Raw genomic sequence first — 3,001 nt, forward strand, 5'->3', positions numbered from 1 at the left:
GGTTCGAACTTCCCGCACGCCCAATCGTTTATGCTCTTCTCATAAGCGCTCAAGGGAAACTCAGCACAGCTTCACGATGTTTGGCAGGCTGGTTTTCAAAGCCTGTGCAGTTGGGTAGTCTCGTTTGTGGTCCGCAGTGATGATTGGTACTTTACTGGAGGCACCTCTTGCCCCTTGAGGCGTAGCACTAGGAGAGAGAATGGAGGATAATTCATGATAAGGCTAACCTTCAAGGCAGTAGAGAAAAGGCAGAGGGCAATGACATTCAGCCTTTCTCCTTTGCTCCTCTCGGGGTCTCCACGGGTCTTGCGCTGCTCGCAGTTCTGCCGTTGCTTCTCGCCGATCCCTGAACTTGACGTTGTCCCCGTGCATTAGGACCTTGCATAGCACGAGTTGCAGGCTAGCCAAGTAGTACCCAACGAGCTCCGCTACGGGCTTCTGAGTCACCCCCTAACGATCTTCGCAAAGTCGGCTGATTATGCTGTGTGGTCCCGTTGTCACAGACTAGCTGCAACATGCCGAATAAGTGCCGCGTGTCTCGTACTGCAAGAACGTAGTAGCATGCCACGCTCATTGCTTCACGTTCGCAAAAGTGTCCCTTAGCTAAATGCTTTGCATGAGAGCATAATGTTTTGAATATCCCCCTAGAGGGCTCCCAGAGCAGCGATAGTCCAAGCCCACCTTCGTATATCGCATTACTGCTACGTGGAGAAACGTTCCCACGATGGCGAATGTTTCGTGTGGAAGCAGCCGAAACGTCGGTATGATCCGTCACTACATGCCTTAATGGAGGAAGACGCTCTGCAGCCGCTCCAAGTCAAGCTTCAACCTAGCAATTTTGACGGCTGGGTCCATTAGTGGAAGGGCTCCTGCTTGACGTCTACCAAATGCATTCGCGTGCATGGTCTTATTGGTGTCTTGGCGAGCCCTATTGGGATGACAGCCCTCCTCATGACCTGCGTGAAGTGGCTCGCGAACGCTAGGCAGCGTAGAGGATCTGTGACCATGAACCCGCTTCGCATGTGCCTGGATGGCGCACCGAAAAATGCTTGATAGTAGAGACTCCTAAATTTAGGGTACTTCCCGATACTTTCATGCTAGTTGGGCCTTTGAAAATTTGAAAAAAAAACCCTAAACCTAAACCCTAAAGACAGTTTATACACACTAAAAACGTCGGAACAACACCATCCTACGTCCTACGTCCAGGATCCGAAAGAGTAAAGCGTTTCACTGAGTGCCTCTGCATGATAATTTTTTCCTTTTACATTGTCAGCCCACAGATGCTGAATAGAATGACACTAAGCTACGTTTTAGTGCTGCACGCTACAGGCTCGAAGTGGTTGCGCCTGATGCCTCACCAAGCTCTATGCAAAATTAGGGTCGTACCACTAGTCGCCAAGTTGTATATACTCATGCTTGAGAACTTGTAACTTAATTCCGGTGCCGCGGGATAACGTCAATAACGTTCCTTTTATCTGGGATCACGGCTGACTGCTGCACGCTCTCCAACTGCTGCTCCGAAGCTCATGCATTCAGAAGATACTTGCGAATTCCCTCCTCCAAATTTCGCTGCAACATTTCCCGATTCAGCATGCAAGACAAGAAGTCTTGGTGCTCACTCTACCTCCAATTCTACCTGACTCACTACACAGGCGTCAAGGCAACGAAATTAAATATTTTAAAGAAGATTGGAGTTCATACCATGAATTATCCTCCATTCTCTCTCCTAGTGCTACGCCTCAAGGGGCAAGAGGTGCCTCCAGTAAAGTACCAATCATCACTGCGGACCACAAACGAGACTACCCAACTGCACAGGCTTTGAAAACCAGCCTGCCAAACATCGTGAAGCTGTGCTGAGTTTCCCTTGAGCGCTTATGAGAAGAGCATAAACGATTGGGCGTGCGGGAAGTTCGAACCACTTTTGTGGTCATCTCAGCATTTGGTCCATCAGCAGACCAGGCGAAACCTTTGTAATGCAGAGGCAACAACAGACAGCCTCCATCATAGTACTTACGAGGTTGTATTGCCCGGATCAGTCTGTTCCCTCCAAAAGCTTGACGAAGGCGAGCTCTATGGCGGCCTCCACAGTTGGCTGCCTTGCACGTAATCGCAGTTTGAGGACTACCTGCTCATTTTCGCCCTCTTTCACCTTTAATCGCGATAGATCCCAGCCACGAAATTGAGAGGGCTTCAACACAGGTGGGTCCATGGGATGGATTCAAGCGGCTTCACCGTCTGCCCACTGAATTTCGACTAAAGAGCTGATGGCACGAAGTTCTAAACCCTGCCAAATGTACTGCAGCGCTCAACGAGTCCTCTTGTGGATGTTTGAGTTCCTGGGTCTTGGCTGTGCAGTGTACATTTTAGGGAAGGTAGTAGTAAACTGCGATCGAAGAGGCCACTTTGCAGCTCTATTTATACATGCATGTCCTGCCGACTTGTCAAGCTTAACAAAATGCAACGCATTCTCTTCCCGACTGGACACATGCTGTTGTTGCATTCCGCAACTGAGCCGAAAATTTGGAAGACTGTCACATACAACTTTGGGGCAAAAGCTACATACAGAAGTGTGGAATTCATATTGAGGCCAGCTGATCACCAAGCTGACCCTCTACGTTAAATTAGCAAAGGGAAAACTTGCCAAGGACCAACCACGGCGACAATTGACGATGAGTGACTACACCGAGCACACCAGATGGGACTCGAACCCACAACCTCAGCCTTAGGAGGGCTGCGCGCTATCCATTGCGCCACTGGTGCGTCCAGTTCACCCTCTTCGCTGTACTTTGACGAAACAACCCTACGGTGCACCAATTTAAGCCACCTCGGCACTTGAAAAGTCTTGCGCAGCATTTGCCAACTGCGCTCCCGATACAAAATACACTATGCTCACCTAACGTCTGATGCCGCATGCGAACGTTATGTTATTGCGTCAAGCACTACTCTGCTACTCTGCTGTACATACGAAAGGGCGAGTCCAACTACGAAGTGGACCATTAGG

At 49.6% G+C, this 3,001-nt stretch overlaps 1 protein-coding gene across 1 annotated transcript; it reads right to left on the reverse strand.

The window, feature by feature from the left end:
* Window positions 1-227: 227 nt before the first annotated feature.
* Window positions 228-574, reverse strand: ENH_00032370 (hypothetical protein; the record flags this gene model as incomplete). Its single annotated transcript, XM_013580235.1, has 2 exons — window positions 228-438; window positions 545-574. Coding segments are annotated over 2 exons (241 nt in total), but the record flags the coding sequence as incomplete, so codon positions are not given.
* Between the last annotated feature and the right edge of the window lie 2,427 nt (window positions 575-3,001).

The sequence above is a fragment of the Eimeria necatrix genome, genomic scaffold, assembly GCF_000499385.1.
Source record: "Eimeria necatrix Houghton genomic scaffold, Enh_scaff2384, whole genome shotgun sequence".
NCBI classification, from domain to species: Eukaryota; Apicomplexa; class Conoidasida; order Eucoccidiorida; family Eimeriidae; genus Eimeria; species Eimeria necatrix.